At 52.7% G+C, this 16,930-nt stretch overlaps 1 protein-coding gene across 1 annotated transcript; it reads right to left on the bottom strand.

The window, feature by feature from the left end:
* Positions 1–415: 415 nt before the first annotated feature.
* Positions 416–15,216, bottom strand: LOC134159233 (LON peptidase N-terminal domain and RING finger protein 1-like). Its single transcript, XM_062609954.1, has 12 exons — positions 14,608–15,216; positions 11,400–11,518; positions 10,712–10,834; positions 9,780–9,908; positions 9,246–9,381; positions 8,404–8,494; positions 6,689–6,803; positions 5,968–6,089; positions 5,429–5,587; positions 4,392–4,554; positions 4,161–4,307; positions 416–2,740 (listed from the first exon to the last, which is right to left on the bottom strand). The coding sequence occupies exons 1-12, from the start codon at positions 14,987–14,989 to the stop codon at positions 2,561–2,563; spliced, it is 1,866 nt and encodes a 621-aa protein (XP_062465938.1). The 5' UTR covers positions 14,990–15,216; the 3' UTR covers positions 416–2,560.
* Positions 15,217–16,930: the final 1,714 nt, after the last annotated feature.

Here is a 16,930-nt window from a genome sequence, read left to right on the forward strand (position 1 = left end):
AAATGTAAACCTGCTCCCAACTTGCAGCCCTCTGCCCATGGCTGCAAAGACAGAGCAGGGACAAGACACCCTCCACACCATTTGAGGGATGGACACCCTCCAGGGTCATCCCACACTGGTCAGAGTGTATGCCAGGCTGGTCTCTGTGTTCCCATCCTTCTCCAAAGCCTTTAGCCACAACGATGGGCAGGAGCTAGTCCCTCCTGCCTTGTTTTAACGCTCACTTTCTGAGAGCAAAACCACCTCATTATTTTGCTTTGTTGCCACCTACCTTTGCTGAGCTGTGTTCACTGTGTCTATCCCGCTGTCTGAAGGCCAGGGTGTCACCTCTCCATGTATCCCCAGATCTCCCTGGTGGGGCCTAAGCACTTTCATCAATGAGCAGTTAAAAGTTAAAAACCTGCAATAAACCATCACCAGCAGCACCAAAAAAAAAGTCTTTTATTTCAGTGATCAGGAAGAAAATTTAATTCAAAGAACAACGATATTAATACAAACCCCAAAGGCGCTACAAGCAAACTGCAGTGATTTGCACAAGTCCCTTCCCTTCTTCACAGGCAGATGTGGCTCTGGTCCCCAGTGTGGACACTGTGTAGACCCACACTTCTCCCCTGCATCCCTAATGCCACCCCCTTGCTGGAGGGACCCACAGAAGCCCAGGGAGCTCCCACAAGTGGGGAAAAAGTAAGTGAGGTGCTTGGGATGGGGGGAGCCACTGGGTGAGCTCACACTGAAGCCACAGCATAGAAAGGCACTTCCCAAATGCCAAAGGCACCCTGCCACCTCCATGGTCCCAGGACTCCAAGGCATCCCTCCATGCCAAGCCCCATCCAACATCCTGGAGATACAGCCTGTTGGGGGAATCATGGTGCCCCAGAGACAGAGGCAAAGTAGAGGAGGACATCGCTTAAAGATAGAGGAGCAAATCCAGCTTTGAATCGCCCTCAGCAGCCTTGTGCTCACTATGGTCCCTGTGGAGCTCTGGTCCCCGACTGTTGCTCTGGGGAGGCACTTTACTGGAAAGAAGGGAATGAGACCTCTTGTTCCTGGAGAGAACAGGACAGGGAAAGGTGGTGGCAGTGAACAGAGACCTCCAGAGCTGTGTCCAGAGCCTCCTGCCCCAGCAACACATGCAGTAAGGAGCATTGTAGTCACAGCCTGATTTTGTCTCCCACACACAGGTCCAACAACACACTGAGTTCCTAGATGGGGTGTGGAGTTCTTGAGAGAAGCAGGGATAAAGTTCTGGAAGCAGTGTTAATCCAATGACCGAGTGGATGTCATTCCTAAAATTCAACCCAAAACCACTGAAATTACGGATGTGAGACAAAAATCTCAGACCTTCAGGATTTCCATGGAGGGAAGCCCGGTCTGTCCAGGGGTATAATCTTCCCTATGGTTAAAGACAAGAAGACAGGCACTTGCAGACAGGCACTTTCTCCCCTGACAAGGTGCTCAGTCTCAAGTCACTGGTCATGGTCTATGCCCTTTCCCTGCCTCTCCAGAGGTTCAGCTCCCTTTAACTTCACTCTGTGCTCTTTTGGGGGATCCTGAACTGCTCTGGGTCCCAAGTGCAAGGATTTGGCCTCAGCTCAGATCCTGACTTCTCCTGAGGAGGCAGAAACTTTACAAGAAACACTGAACACAGGGAAAACTGCAGCAGTCAAGGAGCAGAAAGCCTCACAAAATCACTGCCAGACTGAACTCCCTCGTGTCATAGGCTCCTTCCAGTCCATGGGTCCAAATCTGGAACCTGAACTCAGCCAGGCTTGGGAACAGCAGCCTTTAGGTGGGGGAAAAAGCACCAATGCTGCCAAATTATCCCCCTTCCCACAGCACTTCACAGCAGTGGAGCTGGCAGTCAGAGAAGCGGCCAGGAGCCTCCAGCACGGCTCCAGGGCCAGCAAACTCAGCACAGCAAACATGGCACAGCACCAAGCAGAGCAGTGGGAAGGGGATGCCCAGACCCAGATACATTTGGAAAGCAGCATCTCCTTGCTATGTGCCATGGAGGTGGGCAAGAGCAGGACCATGAGTTTCAGATGGTTTAATTTAACCTTTCTTCTTGTCTAAATAGAAATTAAGTCAAAGTTGTAAGCGGTGGCACGAGAAAGCTGTCACGACATCCCTGCCTCCTGGTGCCACCTCTCCCAAGCCTCTAAATCTGCTACATGGAGCTGGACCAGCTATCAAAAACCCCTATGATGTCCTTCAAAGGAGAGCCAAAACTGAGGTGATCCTGGCACTCAGTCCTCTGCCCTAAGAAGAATCCTTAGCACCAAATCAGCTCTAGAAGTGATTTTAGTTCCCAAGACACAACCCATCTTTCCATCCCAGTCCCCACTTTGGCAGCATGGCACTGCCACACACCAAGCAGCTCCTGGAGGCAGCGTGGACGGTGCAATGTCACTATAGTGCAGCATCACTGCTGATGCAGCACCAGCCTCACTGAGCCAGGCAGAGGGTGCCCAGCTCATCACCAAGGTCACTTTTGGAGGGGTTCAACCACACTTAAAGACATAAGAATCCCTTGGGGGGCTCTCCTAGAGCCGGTGGGGGCTCAGACATGGCCCCGGGGGCTGCGTTCGGGAGGCTGCTGCAGCAGCATGGCCAGGATGTGCTGCAGCTGCATGAGGCGGGCGCGCAGGGATGTGGTTGAGAAGAGGTTCAGCTGGTAGGACTGGTCAAGGGGCAGGATGGAGATGAGCCACCAGCACCACATCGGGCCATCTGCTGAAGCCTGGAAGAGAGAGAAGGAGAGAGCCTCACATCAGGAATTGCAAGGTGGATGCATGGACTTTGGGCAGCATCGCTGATGGAAAACAGTTGCTCATCAGGATAGGAGTGTCAGCTTTAGCTCAGGTATTCCTCCAAACAGCTCCATTGTCTAACCAGGCTCAAAACTGCTGGATAAACCAATTCAATTTCCAGACAAGCATTCCCCAGGGAGTCTCCAGACACAGAAGTAACCAGGAAAAAGTCTATACTAAAGAGAGAACAAAATATCTTGTGCGTTTCCTTGTTTAAAGCAATGCTTTTTGGAAGCAGAGGCTGAATCCTGCATAGCCGGTGTCTTTTGGGGTGTTTGCCATATCATCACTCAGCAACGCGAAGTGCAGGCCAGAAAACTGTCCAGTGCTTTTGTAAACTAGCTTTCTTAAAACCTGAGCCAAATCAACAGGGAAACGCTCCACTCAGATGAAGGAGGAAGAGCTGTTTTGTTATTTTGAGCACAGCATTGATCTGACTGCTGGCCAAGACAGTCTTAGCCTGGGACAAGCCGGCAAGAGATATTTGTGATGATCCAGACAGGTAACACTTTCTTAAAGGAGTGAAAACTGAATTTAGGTTGTTTTTTTTTCCTCTCCAAAATCTGAATTTGTCAGAGCAATTTAATAAGCAAACTGCACCCTGTCTTCATAGTTCCTCACCTCTGGCCAGCCATGGCTGTCTCAAAGGAACACAGTGAGAAAGGAGAAAGCAGACTCGCTGAGCTGTGGGGTTTCTTTGCCTGTTTGTTTGGTGTTTTTACCCAAGTGTTTTCAAATCCAAACAGTTCAGTTTCTCAGTTCTCATTAGGAAAAGACCCTGGGAAAGCTTTTAAAACTCAGTGCCTGGTTTCCAAGAGAAGTTTAAACCCATAAAGAAACATTAAACAGTTTGAACAAACAAGCCCTACATCTCTCTGAGTGAGATGCTGTAACTGGTAGCGGGAGTGAAAAAAAGGGTTTGTTTTGCTCATCTTACAATAAAATCATGGAATGGTTTGGTTTGGAAGGGAACTTGAAGCTCATCCAGTTCTAACCCCCTGCCACAGGCAGGAACACCTTCCACTAGAGCAGGTTGCTCCAATCCCTGTCCAACCTGGCCTTGAACACTGCCAGGGATGGAGCATCCACCACTTCTCTGGGCAACCTATGCAAGCGTCTCACCACCCTCACAGGGAAGGACTTTTATCCTAATGTCTAATCTCAGTCTCCTTCTGTCAGTTTAAAGCCATTGTCCTGTCACTATATGCCCTTGTAAAAAGTCCCTCTCAACGTTTCTTGTATCTTGTTGGTTAACCGAGAAAGGAAGCAGAGTAATTGGCGCAGGAACCTGCTTCAGAGGCTTTCATGCTACCCGCTCTATTTAGCGCATCCCTTCCCTTGGGGCATTACCTGGATATCCTCCTCCTTCTCCGGCAGCGGTCCATGCTGCATCAAAATGTGCCTTGAGGCAAGGTCTTGGTGTTCACAGAACTGCTGAGCCAAGCGGTAGGTGCTTTCGTGCAGGCACTGCAGCTCCTGCAGCTCCTCCCCAGCCACCTGCATGGAGGGAAGAGGAGAAGGTGTCCATGGGGATGCTCTTTGCCACCGCAGCAGTGGCTTTTGCCCTGGCCCTGCCCTCACCTTCCTGTCCTCCAGGTACTCAATGTCAGCAGTGTTGTAGCCGTCCCTGTGCCCGCGGCTCAGCACCCGGAACCGCCGCCGGCCGATGGTGTCCACCAAGGACCTGCCATCCGCCAGCAGCTCTATCTGCCGTATCTCCAACATGCAGCCATAGTCAGCAAAACTGGAGGGAGACAGGGAGAGAAAAGAGGGGTGAACTGAGGTACCAGTGGTGAGAGGGATGCTCTACTGAAGGCACCACGTTCAAAGGAGGAAAAAACCCAAGAACTAGCTGGGAGGAGAGGGAAATTCTGGAGTTACCACTTGCTGCTAAAAGGGCAAGGAATAGTGAGCATACTGCCTGCACTCCCTTGGATTTGCCATCTACCAAAATGACTGAAATCCTCATACTGCCTTGATGCACTGTGGTCCTAACAATACCATCCCTTGCAAAGACATCTTCCCAAAGCCCAGAAAATGTTATTCATCTCATTTCATTTGAACAGGACTGTAGCACAGGGAGGATATGGCATGTAAATACATGTATTTAACAGAGTATTTGGGTTAGGAGTCTGGAGACTGAACCCATCCAAGACCTGGATGCCATATGGAACATAATGGCCACACTGCACCAAGCAAAAGCTCGTTTAACCCAATGTCCTCTCACAGTTCGTTAAGGGCAAAGTATGAGAAATGTGGTAGTTTTCAAGTGCTCACTAAGAGGAGCTGAAGGTCACAGCCAGGGAACCATGCAGCTGAGACACCTTGAGACAGAAGCTGCTCCTACACCACTGTATTTAACAGCAAGTGCTGGTTATGCCCAGTTCCAGGACGAGACCCACTCCTTGTCATGGCTGTGATGATGCTGGCAGGCAGCAAGTCCCGTTTTACTCTGTGGCGAATGCACAACCTCCTTGCTGGGTTTATCAGTGGGGTGCAGTGGGATAGGATCCCGGCTCCTTCTCTTTGAACCACTTGGGATTTTAGATACCTGGGGCTGGGGCAGAGAGGGGTAAATCAGCCAGGGCAGAGGGAAGCCGCCTTGCCCCAGAGCTCACCTTTTCCCATGCTCATATATACACATCCCGAACCTCCTCGTGCCGGTCTCCTGGCACCGCCGGATCATGAGGCGGTAGCGAGGCTCAAAGACGTGCAGAGGGCAGGCAATGCCGGGGAAGGACATCGTGCACACAAAGATGGGGATGTTCTTGGTCAGGCTGAGGGACAGGAGGAGAGATCACTGTGAAAGCTCCTGGAGTAAATCCCATCCCAAGGCCTGCTCCCACAAACCAGATGTGTCCTTTGCGCCAGGAAGTGATTCTCTGGAGCAGAGCAACACCAAGGCTTCCACTTGGCTTACCAAGAACCCAAGGACAAACTCTGCCCACAAAACAGCTCCTTGCAGAGATGCTCCCTCATCCCCAGGTGCCCCATGGAGCACATCTGCATCCACCCAACCCTGCTGTGATGTGGTCCTAGAAGTGGGACAGACATCACTTGAGCAGAACCAAGCCAAAGCAATGGTATGTGGTGAGGACAGACCCCTCAGGCCCCCGTGCATGCACGCACATGCACAGTGGAGCAGGTCCCTACTTACTTGGAGAGCTCTGCCATCTCAGCCCAGTGCAGGTCCCTGCGCTCAGCCAGCTCAGAGGGGAAGGTGGCCAGTATGATGTCCTGCAGCAGCACAGTGGGGCTGTAGCTTCCAGCCTTCAGGTACTAAAGGAAATGAGACCCAGAAATAGATTGGAGAAGAGCGGGGGGGGAGAGCCCTGAGGCTGAATCACACTCGCTTTTATTAGAGCTGAGGGTAATTTTAGATCAGAGAAAATCAGGGACTTTCGGTGGATGTCAAGCCATCAAGCAGGGCAGGATGTCAGCTCCACCGAGACCCCCAGACAAAGCTCAGACCTAGGGCCTATCCAATGCAGTATCCTGTCTCTGACAGTGATGCAGTCCTTGTATGACAGCCTAATTTCCCTGATGATCTCATTCGAATCCCTGTTCATTAAAGATTAAATCAAATCTCCAGGCCATCAGGTTTTCCATCCATTTCCATTTTTAAAAGTAATTAGCATTCACTTCTTTCCTTCTCTCTTTCTCCCTCTACTTCTCTGCCCTGTTCACAATCTCACTAAATCACTGCTGCATCTTCTGGAAATTAATCTCTTGGTCTTAATTATCAACAGTCTAGTTATTCCCATGTGAGTGGAGCTGATACCTCTGTGCCAGGGAGCTGCCAACATAAGAGCATTGCTCCTTCCCACCCCAGTCCTGGCTCTCCCTGGGGCTCCATCCCACGGGACACATGGCCTCACCTCTCTCAGGCTCTGTTTGCAGAGGGGGCAGTTGGGCCGGTGGTCCAGGCAGCGCTCGAGGCACTCCTTGCAGAAGGTGTGCCCACACGGCGTCGTCACCGGCTCAAAGAACATCCTGCAAAGGGACCAGGGTCAGTGGACCACAGAGAGGACACGGGGCAAAGAGCGCAGGTAAAGCCCAGCAGAGAGAGGCTTCACAGGGCTGGGTGCCCTCAAGGCTGTCGTTCCCCATGCCTGGCTCAGCACCCTGCTTTGGAAACCCCGGCTGGTCTCAGCCCCATGATGCAGGGGTCCCACTGAGTGCTCAGGGACTTGAGAAGCCCAGGCTGGTGTTGCACAGGTAGAGCAGGACAGGGTGGGCAAAGCTGTGGGTGCAGCGTCTGGCTACCCCCAGCTTCGTGCCTGCATCTTCTTGGATTCATCTTGCTGAAAGCAAGAGATTTTGCTTCCAGCAGGAACAAGACATTTCCCATCTCCCCTCCTACCTTTCCAAGGGAAATTTGCTGCCTTCACCAGCCCTCTCCACTAAAGACAGCGATACTGCAGGGATGCAACACCATGAAAGCTATCTCACGTTGTGTTCTCCAAGCTCTGGCAGCCCATGGTTATGAAACTCACCTTCACTACAGTTGCATTGGCTAAGCTTTGCTTGTAGCTCCTGTTAACTAAGTGTAAAGGTTGCTACCTGGCTTATTCCTTTAATTAGCAGTCTGGGCTCAGACTGTGGGACTTGCACAATAATAAAAGACGAGTTCCAGGGCTGAGCACAGCTTCCCCTCCCCTCATCACTACAGACATAGCACTCCCTTCTGCAGTTCCCCAGACACACAGTGATGGGCAGCTCAAAAAGCAGTGATGGGAAAGTGCCTCCTTCTCCCCTGCCCCGAGAGCAGAGCCAGCAGCAAGCTCTCAGGTTGCTCACAGGTAGCTCCAGCATCAGAAGTGAAACGAAGGTCTTGGGAAAGCCGTGCTCAGCACTGAGTCCTGACTCTTCCTCGACATTGGTTCCCTGTTCTCAGAAGAGACCTAAATTCACCTAATGCAGATCAGATACAGCTTTGATCTCTCTCTCTGCTGTGCCATTCCCCCCATGCCGTGCCCAGACCTGGAAAAAAGCTGCCATACAGGAGACCTTGACCGCCTTGCACATCCAATGATGCAACATCCAGCCTCTGCCAGCAGGCACTTGCACAACTGCTTGAGGTCCTGGGTCATGCCAGAAATAACAGCCTGGTTTGAGCATGCCCTGTGGCAGCACCCAGGCCTGAGTCAGCAGACAGACACTGGCCCTAACCTGTCCCCTTTTCCACCTCCAGCAGGCACATCGCTGGGAAATGCTCCTCTTTGGGTTTGTAACATCCCCATCATGGATGGTATTTCCCTGGGGCAACACCTTTTTGTTCCAGCTTCCATTTACAAAGGGCAACCATCACCTTCAGTCTTTGACCTCACTGAACATCCCCACCTCCACACCAAAGTCTCAAGCAACACAGACTTAAAGATGCTGCACCCTGAGACAGGGCAATCTGAGCTCTTACAGCCTGGCAAGGCAAAGCATTCCCCTGTCTCCCCCTCTTATCTCTATTGAAACATGTGTTTCAGCAGTACTGGGGATTGAGTTTGCTATTAAGATGTGAAGACAGATCCACTCCAGGAAAGAAAACCCAGTAGGTGCTAATTCATCATCCTAAAAGCTCTTCTGCTGGAGAACCCACCGCATGCAGAGGGAGCACTCCACGTCAGATACATTCAGCAGCTCCCAGCAGGGCTGGGTTATTTCTTCTGCTGTTGTTTCTTCTTTGTTATCTAGCATCAAAAGAGAAGGAAAGAGACGATTTCAATACTGAAAATTAACCTTTGCTTTCTGATCTTGTCCTAAGGTGTAAGTAGTTAACTGCCACACAAAGTAAAGTTAAAAACAAAACTGCCAAAACGTGGCATAAATCCCTCTATTTAACCCACCTGGGTTCATCCATAACTCTTACATCACTGGGTCTCATAGTACTTGGAAGAGGAAGGTGGTGTCTCCCTATCCCCTTTTGCAGGCAGGGAAACTGAGGCACTGGGAGGTGAAGTAGCCTAAGAAGCTCCCAGATGGATGTCTCTGGAGACCTGCCATGAGTCACCACCACCACTTTATGCAAAGCCAGGTATGTGGCAACCATCTGGCTGGAAGCTGATGGCACATTCATATCAACGGAGGTGCCACTTCCCATAATGCACATTCCTCACAAGGGAATTTAATCTGAATCTGAACCCAACAAAACCCATGAGAACCAAAAGAAGCCTTTCCCCGACTCCACACAGGGAACAAGTGACATCTGGCTTTAGCAAGAACTGTTTGCCAAGCTAGACCCAGAAGTTTGTTCAACACAGGATCCTCCTCACATGCATGAAGAGCAGTGAATGTGCTGACCATAGCTGCCCCATTGTGTGCCCTGGGATGTCAGCTCACTGAGCTGGTTCACAGCACAAACACTAAGCTTTCAATGCCAAAATGGCTTTTAAACAAGTATTTTGCATGAGATGAGATTTTGGTACCTTTGATGACACTCACCCACCAACCACTGGCCCTGCCTCTCTGCTGAAGTCTCCAGTTCTTGTTGTTGCCCCAGCTGGGAAAGGGTGGCTGTCTCCTGGCTGTGCTCAGACTGAGCACCCCCTTTGCCATCTGTTGGCTCTCCCTCCTGAGCCTAGGCACAACAAAGATGAAATTGAGTCCATTAAAAATGATGTTTTGGGGTTTTATTTCCTGACTGCAGTGTGACTTGGGTGTTCAAACGTGAGAATCTAAACTCTTAGCAGAAGTATTGCAGACTAAAACTGGGAGAAGAATAGAGACAGAAAGCACCTCTTCTGTTTCCCCGGTCCCCACAGGACCAGCTCCAACGGTGTCTTTGCTCTCCCACCTTCCACTCTTCCACTACTTGCAGCTTCTCATCCCAACATACATCCACTTGCAGGTGGCTGTGGTCCTGCACAGCCTCTCCTTATCACACCTCCTTTTCCATCATTAGAAAATCCCAATCTGAGATGTCCCATAGGGACATTAAGTCCCACCGCAGACTGAGATCATTGCAGGCTCTCTTACCTGAGCTTCTACAGAAGACGGGAGCACAGGGCTCCCTCCATCGACCTGGGGACCAGTTGAGCCCTGATGAGCATCACCCAAGCGTGCAGCAGCCATGTGTGCCTGGGGAGCATCCTCCTGCATTAGGATCTGCAAGGAAAAAGCAGGGCTCAGGGAGTGCTGGGAGAAGGAAGCAGGGAGGTGGATGTGCTGCCAGGCTCTGTCTTTCCCCAAAGCAGCCTCCTGCTCACCACAGGACACGTCAGGGTTTCTTGTTTCAGCGCTGGCTGAGCTCTGTGTCAAAAAAATGCCTTGGCAGAACATAAGGAAGAAAGCAGCACAAGGCAGTGAACATAATGGTGTATGGGGTTGGAACTAGATGATCTTAAGGTCCTTTCCAACCCTAACTATTCTATGATTCTATGATTATAAGGGCTGGGAGCCGTGTTCTCCATCACTCACAGACAGCAGGAAGGGAGTGAGCTGTGGGGGTACAAGGTCATTCCTCATTCCCCTGTCCTTTTCCTGCTGGAGGGCAAGAGTCCACTCATGGCATGAAGCCCCCATGCTGGGGATACTGCCAGAGGCCACACCAGTGATGGTGATTTTGGTACATAGGTGGTGCTGGCCTGAAATCATCTGCAGGAAAGACGCTGGCTCTGCACTGGCAGCCTTTGGCTGGTGCTTTGCCTTGGGTGACTACTGAGGCTACCTCAAAGCCCACCTCGTGCCATGTATCAGCATCTACACCCTGCAAAACCTGAGACTTGAAGGTACAGACTGACGAAGGGGAGTTCTCATGGGTGAAACTGCACTGGAGCACTGGGAAGGTTCTTGGACCAGGACCCGATGTCCCTTGATCCCACCCAGAGCAGCATGACCATGACTGATGTGAGTCCTTCAGAGGACATGGGTGATGTAAGGGCACAGGACCCCACCACAGTACTACTCACCTTCTCCATCTCTTTCCGAGAAGGCTGGAAATGGGGATTGAGTGCCAGGCAGTGTTCCCATGCCTGCAGGGCTTCAGCTCTCTGCCCCATCTCCAGAAGCACCTTCCCTTTCCTGAAGAAACCCTACAGAGCAGAGAAAACCTGTGGTGACGATGAGACAGTGACCAGCTAAGCACATACCCCTTCAGCCCTGAGGGAATCTCCCTCCAGCCTCCTCCCATCCTGAGCCAAAGCACCGGGACACACTGCTGCTCCCATGCTCAGACTTGTCTAAAAATTACAGGAACCTGTAAAATGGGACTCTCCCAAAGTGCAGCAGTTGCAAAAGCTAAGCAAACAAACCCTACAGTGACCTACAGAGGGAAGCAAGGGCTCTGCCTTTGAAGATGCAAAACAATTACCAACAAGTGCTTCACATAACAGCAAATGAGTTCCCAGGGCTGATTTCTCCTTTGTTCAGCACTTCCTCGAGTCCCAGCTGCAATCCTATGCACCAGCATAGATGTGTGCTCTGTGAGCAAGGGTGGGCATGGCCCCAGACCTGGATTTGCAACATGATGGGTCTGGCAAGTGTGTTTCTGAGCAGGGTGAATCCAACGGCTTGAATTCAGGAAAGGGGCAAACTGCTCCCATACAGTAAGATTTGGCTCCACGTGCAGCCAGTCAAAGGCATCTTCTCTCTGCTCACCTCATGGTCTCCAGGCTCAGCCCTGCACACAGCATCCAGGTCCTCCAGTGCCTGCGTGTGCTGCCCCAGTGCTGCAAATGCTTCTGCCCGGCACAGCCGCAGGGAGCTGGCATCTGGGGCTGGAAAGAGAAAAGTTATCATTCATGGGGAATCCGTGATGAGGCAGCAGGGCTGGAGATGCCACTGCAGTGTTACAACCCCTGCCTCGCACTGAGCACAGCCAGCTCCTGCGCTCCTCTTTGGCAGGAGTCACTGCCCTCATAAGGCTCTGCAAGGAAGTTGTTTCCCCTTAATATAAGTTTTAAACTCTTTAAGGCTCTTCCCTTTGTTTTTCCCCATCTCACCCAAACACCGTCAGCCAAGGGGCCCCACCACTGCCTTGGGGCTCAGCCATGCTGGGATCTGGGCTCTCATCCATCCTTTTGGGATGCAGCAAAATGCCATACATGTAATCCTTACAGGGGCTGTTGCCACAGGAGGCTTTACAATGTGATTCACCCAGCAGAGCCACAATAACACATTATCGAACAAGCCTGCAATTACCAAGACCTGAATTCCCACAACTCCAGGGAGCTCTCCTGGACCCACCTGGATGTAATCCCAGGGCAGAGGAGAGAAAGTAGAAGAGTTCAAGGATCTGCTCCCACCACATGATTTGTGTTTTCCAAGAAAAGGCTGAGACTTCCAAGAATGGAGGAAGGGAACTGAGCATCCAGTTCCTCATCGGTGAGATGTCACTGATGAGATCTTAGTGGTGGTGACACGACCACGACAACCCAACTGTCACAGTGCTGGGCACCCAACATGCTCCTGACTGCTCCTAAGTAACAGGCATTGAGACCTTCTTGTCTCCTGCTTCAGAGAAACCCCATAAAGACCTTACTTCCTATCAGCAATGCCAGGAGGGGAATTGAGGTGGTGGATATCGGGGAGTACAAGCAAGCAGCACCACAAAAGCCCACATGGAGTAACCAGGTGTGGTAATGTTTGTGGGTTTGAACTGCAGAGATTCCCAGACCCACCCCATTATATCACAGCTTGCCACGGAGGTGACCTACATCCAGTGCAGTGCTGGCTTTTCAGCTAAGGCAATGGGGCTGTGCACCCAGTCCTGCCCATACCACTGCCTGCATCCACTGTCACCATTCCCAGCCACCTACCATGTCTTATCGTGGAGGAGGAAGATCTCCCATGGCTATTGCCTCCTCATCCTCTATGCTCAGCATGGAGCATGGGGAGACCTTGGTCTCTGCCTGATGCCACCATAACCCAAACAGCATCTGCACCAGGACTGCACTGGTCACACTGATCTGTGCAGCAGAGCAACACCTGATCCCTCAGAGCTTATCTTCATTTATAATGTTAGCTGGGACCTTATGGGTCAGGTCAGAAAATGTGGGAACTCGCTGCTCAGTATCCTGTCCCAAACACACATCTAGAGATGAAATATTCCAGCCTCTAATAACAGGAAGGGATGAACAAATGGGTACAAAGTCTAGAGGCTTATTTTCCATGTGGGCAAACCCATGCTATATGGACAATAAAGCAACTGATTTGGCAAAAAGGATGTGTAAACAGGGTCCATGAATTCTGCATTTCTCTTCTGCTGCAGCTGGTTTTGATCTATGATATCATTCGACATTAGGGACGTAAGCCAGCTGGCAGCCCAGGCAGCTGATGAGTGACTGATAGCATTCGCCAGCCTCCTGGCTCCAGGCATGTCAGGAGGCCTCCTGTGTTACGTGTTACAGGGCATTTTTTTGTTCACTTATTAAAAACAGAAGATAAAAAGTTGACAATCTACTTTCTCCAAAGCAAAAAGAGAGCTGCTGTAACATGGAGAGCTGAGCAGGGCACTGCAAACTGGCCCATCATGCGATGCTGAACCACATTCCTGTGAGTTAAACATTTATCAGTGTTTCTATTTGAAAGCAAAGGGAGCCCATAAGAAGCTGTGCAGCCTGAAAGTGGGCTGCAGGAGTTGGAAAACACATCCCAAAAGCACCACCCACGTGGCTGAGCCTGAGCAGCACCAGCAAGTGTGGGTTTATGAGAGCTGGGGCTGGGATTGTAATTTCCTCCTTGCCCTGAAGCTGGACTTCCCCCTGTCCTTCAGGGAACAGAGCATGCAGGGGAGGCTGAGGACAGAGCTGGCAATGTTTCCTCTTTATACTCACAGAAGCTTTTTAGAAAGAGATCTATAATTGTACACCCCAATCAGACAAAAGCCTGTCAATAAGGAAGGAAAACAGCACTGGAGAACTGAGCACATGCATCTGAGTTGAAGGATGGGGTGCAGGGTATGAGACAGATGCCTCAGGAGGTTGCATAAAGGGACTTCCTTTCTGCTGCCAACATGGGGATGGGCCAGCCAGCTCAGCCCTTTGGTTCCAGGCATACCCTGAACCTCTGGCACTTGCCTCGTAGCAGGCGATGAATAAACGTCTGCGCTGCGGGAGCACAGATGACTGCTGTCATAGAAACACCAGTGAAGAAAGGACCTTCTGCCTCCGTCCTGCTCCAGACGCATTGTATAACTCTTTTTATTTAAGCATTACTCTCCAAGGAATCCACTTACAGCCACATATGAAAGCAGATCAGCCTCCACTGGGCCCGATCCTGCCCTGCAGGCAAATGACTCTCTAGAGCTGGCCACAGAAAGGGGCCGGGGCTGCCCTGCGCCATGGGGCTCAGCCAAGGCTGTGTCTTTGCCAGGCTCTGGGGGCAAGGACATGTCTGTCTCGGACTGGAAAAGTCCCAACCACTTTACGTCATGGCCACCCCCCTGGGCAGAGCTTTTCCTCTGACCCTGAAATATTGCTGTGTGGGAAGATGCAAGAAGCTGCTGCACTTTCCTCTCCAGCCACTTGCTAACACCAGAAGCATGTGGCCGATGGGACACAAGCTCCATGTCCTGCCTGTGGCCCTGGCAGCTGGGATGAGCAGCACGAGTTGCCCAGCCACCTACACTGGGATACCTTTAGACACGAGAGATATGCCTCGTTACTGGATCCTCCCTCCTAGTCCTGACTTCCCAACACTTCCAGCTTCCTCAGTCTCCCAGCTCTGGACAATGCCGGCTCGGAGGGCACTGTGGCGCTGGCACAAAGCGCATTGGTACCCACCTGCTCCCTCATCCCAGTCCGAGCATCCTCAGCCCAGCCCCGCACCGCAAACCCGGCAGCCCCTCGGTCCCAGTGATGCTTACCCAGCTCGACCCCTCTCTGCGCTATCCTTAGCGCCTCCCGCACGTCCCCACGCGTGAGGCGGTCCCGGACGCGGGCCACCAGCCCGGCCAGCCGGCTCTCCAGGGGCACGCACTTCTCCAGGAGGCCGCAGAGCACCACGCTGCTCCTCGCCGCCCCGACGCCCAGCAGCTTCAGCCTGTCCTGGCACAGGGGGCAGCGCGGCCCCCCGAGGCACCCCTTGCAGACAGTGTGCCCGCAGGACACGGTCACCGGCTCCCACAGCAGGAGGAGGCAGGACGGGCAGCGCAGCACGTCCATGCCCCGGCTCCCGGGGCCGAGGGGCTGCCGGCCGGGGCTGCACCCCCGGGGCGGAGGGGACGTGTTTTCGGGGCCGTGGCTCATCGCTGCAGGCGAAGAGAGGGAGCTGCCCTTAGGGCGAGCGCTGCCCGCACACCAGAGCCGCAGCCGGGTCCCCGCGCATAGCCCCGCTCCGCTCCGCCCCGCTCAGCCCATCCTCCCCGGGGCTCCCGCCCCGTCCGGCCCGGCGGAGGGCTGCGGGGCCCGGCGCGGTACAGCCTGTCCCGCCGGGGCAGATCCCCCAAGGCAGAACCGACGGGGGGTGCCGGTGGCGGAGCTGAGGGGGCCGCTATTGGCTGCCGCCGCCGCCCCGCCCCGGCCGCGTTTCGTAACGGAGCCGGCGGTACCGGGCACTCGGCAGAGCAGGGTCAGGGCGGCCCCGGGCGGTGTGCGGGGTTGGGGGATGCTCCCGGACGGGCATGGGCTGCCGAGGACCGCCCAGGGGACGCGGGGGCTCCGAGGGACAAGTTGAGGTACTCGGGGGTGAAGCCATGCGGGGATGCTGGAGACCCCTCCGGACCAGCAGGGGTGCAGGGTCCGAGTGGATCTGGGGCACTCTGAAGCAGGACCAGGGTGTGAAATGGCAAGGGAGGTTTTTGGGGTGCCGGGAGCTTTGGAGTGCTGGCCGGGGCTGTCCTGGTGGAAACGGGGTGCTCTAGGATGGGGATGGGAGGGTGGGATGCTCCAGAGCGGTTGGGGCACAGGATACCTGGGAGCAAGGGGAGCTGGGCAGAAGTCCAGAGAGCAGGGTGCCTCAGCTAGCTGAGGCTCTGCAGAGCAGGACTGGGGTGCAGGTTGTTGGGATGCTCCAGAGCAGCTAGGGCTGGTGAGGCTGGGGTGCACCAAGTGTCCCTTTTTGGACCCCACCATGCAGCTCCATCAGGACAGGATGTCTGGGGGGTGTCCCTCCGGTGTAGATGGGAAACTGCATCTCCCTCAGATGCTTTACTTATACAGAATTGAATGAGTTCAGACCTGTATGGGGTCAGTCCCCGCCAGGATGGGTTCTGTGTCCCAAAAGAGATTCATCCCCTTGCCACACAGCCATACAGCAATGGGCCAGCAGCTCTTGCATAGCAGGTGCTGGGAAAACCAGCTGAAATCTGACAACTCCAGAGCTTAGTAGATCAGACTTTACATAAGAATTACACAAGGCTCTTTGTGTGTCTCCAAAAATAAATGGAACCCATGTATGCGCTGGAAGGGGTGCTCTGGGAGGGAGATAACTAGTGGGACATAAGTGCTGGTGAAACCCATGCCTCACTAAGGGAGTGGCTGGTGAAGGTTTAGGCTGTAGAGCAGGTTTTGTTTCAAAATCTACTCTAATTATATTAAACAGCTTATGAGTGGTGCTAAAAGCTCAACAGTTAAGTATTTTGTGTAGGCTTGGAAGGTTTTATATATTCCTCCGTTATCTTTTTAAGTGATCCCTTCATACTGGAGAAATCTCAGGCAATATTTAGCAGCACAGCCCTGAACACCTCCTGAGTGTGGCATTAAAGACAGCGGTTGCCCAGGAGCTTTGTGGGGCTGACAGGGTATCTACCCCATGGGGAACATTTTCCATGCTCCCTATTGCAGGATCAGTCTCTGGTTGCCCTCCCAGAGGTATCTGCCGCATCACTTTCCCCAGCAGCTGTCCCATGGGCATTTCTCAGATGAGCAAGGCTCATTCACATCAGACACTGTCCTCCCATGGTTTAGTTCTCACCACGGCTGTTTTTTCCACCAAAACCTGCCTATCCACTAAAACAAAAGATTGCCACCAGGGAGCCCTCACCCGTCTCACCTCTAGACTTCCCCTCAAGGACACATTCATGGCTCCTGAGCTGTGAAATAAGGGTGATTTTAGCTTCTGGGGCCAACTTCTCAGCGATGCACTTGAAAAGCGCTCCTGTAACCTGTTTGTGAGGCTCAGGGTGGGAGCAGCCAGTGTCAGGTGAGGAGCAAAGCATCTTCTATCACTCCGGCAGACACCGGGCTGTT

Source organism: Pezoporus occidentalis, unplaced genomic scaffold, assembly GCF_034315485.1.
Source record: "Pezoporus occidentalis ecotype Australia unplaced genomic scaffold, CSIRO_AGI_Poc_V1 ctg142, whole genome shotgun sequence".
NCBI lineage: Eukaryota > Metazoa > Chordata > Aves > Psittaciformes > Psittacidae > Pezoporus > Pezoporus occidentalis.